The 2,182-nt window shown below is 36.0% G+C and overlaps 1 protein-coding gene across 1 annotated transcript in view; it reads left to right on the top strand.

Moving 5' to 3' along the window:
- Nucleotides 1–607: 607 nt before the first annotated feature.
- LOC107494081 (2-Cys peroxiredoxin BAS1, chloroplastic) overlaps nt 608–2,182 on the top strand; it is a gene marked incomplete at its 5' end in the record, with an annotated part of 1,842 nt that continues 267 nt past the window's right edge. Inside the window, 6 exon segments of the mRNA XM_016115115.3 lie at nt 608–649; nt 747–828; nt 930–1,009; nt 1,474–1,599; nt 1,829–1,942; nt 2,078–2,182. Coding sequence (XP_015970601.1) covers nt 608–649; nt 747–828; nt 930–1,009; nt 1,474–1,599; nt 1,829–1,942; nt 2,078–2,182 — 549 coding nt within the window.

The raw sequence follows: 2,182 nt of genomic DNA, 5'->3' as shown, positions 1-2,182 counted from the left end.
TAGAATATCTTGTTCATGTGGGTGACTGCATTGATTATTGTAGGCCTGTTGATGGTTGAGTTTATCTTTGCTGCATTTTTCGATCATATTTGTTGATATATAGTTGCTGCACGCAGTTTCAAAATGTTTGTGATACTAAAGTACATTCCGATCTGCTGTACTACAAATATGTGCCAATACATGTACCACCAATATATTTATGACATTTGGATTAATGGATGAATTAATTTTAATTCTTTTTAACCTACATTAACAAAATTGATACATGTTCCGTGGTTTAATTGGAGGGAGAAGCAGACAACAAGTTGGGACAGCAGATCTGAATCCCAATTTGAATGCTTAAATACTTTAAGACAATATGCATGGTCTTGATTCTTCCACCCCTGTGGTTATGAGCATCAAGGATGGTATTGTGTAGTCTACCTATAATCTGTGTGAGGGTCTTCGTCTTCTTCGCTAACTGTACTAACTTAAATGATAAAAGTATAAAATGGAAAGCCCTTGGCCTTATTTTCCTCCGTCTGCTTGATGCGAGAAGTTAATGTACTTCCTTTTTTGCCCTTTCTTTCTGTAGAGTGAGCTTCCATTAGTTGGGAATACAGCACCTGATTTTGAAGCAGAGGCTGTTTTTGATCAGGAATTTATCAAGGTATATTTCTGCCAGCGTAAGCAAATATTACCAGAATGCCAGCCAGTGAAGTCTTTTTCTTTCTTTCATTATTAATGTATTATTTATGCCTTTTCAGGTTAAACTATCTGAATACATTGGAAAGAAATATGTCATCCTCTTTTTCTACCCATTGGACTTCACTTTTGTTTGTCCTACAGGTTAGCTAACATCTTGGTAAAACTATAGTGAGATAAATATAGTTGCAGCTTTTAAATCATTATTATTATCCTAACATATAAAATCTATTGTGTTTATACAGAAATAACTGCTTTCAGTGACCGGCATGGAGAATTTGAGGAACTAAATACAGAGATATTGGGTGTTTCAGTTGACAGTGTGGTGAGTTGGCCCATTTACAGTTCTTCGCATAGTTTAATTTTTCAGAGAACTGATGGTTGAAAGTTTTTACCATGGTTGATCAAACCATATTTAAACTTGTCTCTGAATTACTGGATAAAATACATGGAAGAGTATGGTTAGTGGAAATTATTTCATAAATAAATGAAAAGGCAAAATACCTGGAACGGCAGCAATGTCTTACTAACTTGGATGATAATTGGAATGTGTTGTTCTTGATCTTCAACTGTATTGAGTTTCAAAAGATTCATAAAGCATGTGTCTTTTCCAGACTGGCACATAATATTGTCTCCTCTACGTGCTTCCTTGAACATGAATATTCTGCCATAATTTACCACATTTTTTGTGTTCACTCACAATCATCATTTTATGGACTATCCAAAAGACCAAAATGCACTCTGAATTTTTCCTCTTCTTGATTTGTGGTGCAATTGATATTTTTGTAGTTCTCGCACCTTGCTTGGGTTCAAACAGATAGAAAGTCTGGAGGGCTTGGGGATTTGAAGTATCCTTTGATTTCAGACGTAACCAAATCCATATCAAAATCTTATGGTGTTCTCATTCCTGATCAGGTATGTTTGATGTCATGACTTAAACTATGTTTATCCATTTCCACCACAACTCCAGTCCCTTTTTGTTTTAGTGCTTTAGTTTCAACGATCTCTGGATTGAAATGTAAAGTGCTATCTAGTTATTACGTAGTATCAAATGGCAAAATGTTGGCTGTGAAACTTCTGCTTTCCATCCACTTTTATTGGGCATGTCTCGAAACAATGATCCTAAATGTCTCGGTTGATTTAGGGGATTGCATTGAGAGGCCTGTTCATTATTGACAAGGAAGGTGTTATCCAGCATTCTACCATTAACAACCTAGCAATCGGTAGAAGTGTTGATGAGACAAAGAGAACACTGCAGGTGATTATTCACTTTTTAGACGTCATTAACATTCAACAACTCTTAATTGCTTTTTTGTTGTTTATCCTTTTCTTTAATTTTCCTTGTTACACTCCACAATTTTCTTGCCTCCATTTATGTGCATTGGTCTTGCAGGCCTTACAGTATGTGCAGGAGAACCCAGATGAAGTTTGCCCTGCTGGGTGGAAACCTGGTGAGAAGTCCATGAAACCAGACCCTAAACTTAGCAAAGAGTACTTT

This window comes from Arachis duranensis, chromosome 6, assembly GCF_000817695.3.
Source record: "Arachis duranensis cultivar V14167 chromosome 6, aradu.V14167.gnm2.J7QH, whole genome shotgun sequence".
NCBI lineage: Eukaryota > Viridiplantae > Streptophyta > Magnoliopsida > Fabales > Fabaceae > Arachis > Arachis duranensis.
The sequence above is the reverse complement of the archived record's forward strand: the minus strand, read 5'-3'. Positions and strand labels throughout refer to the sequence as shown.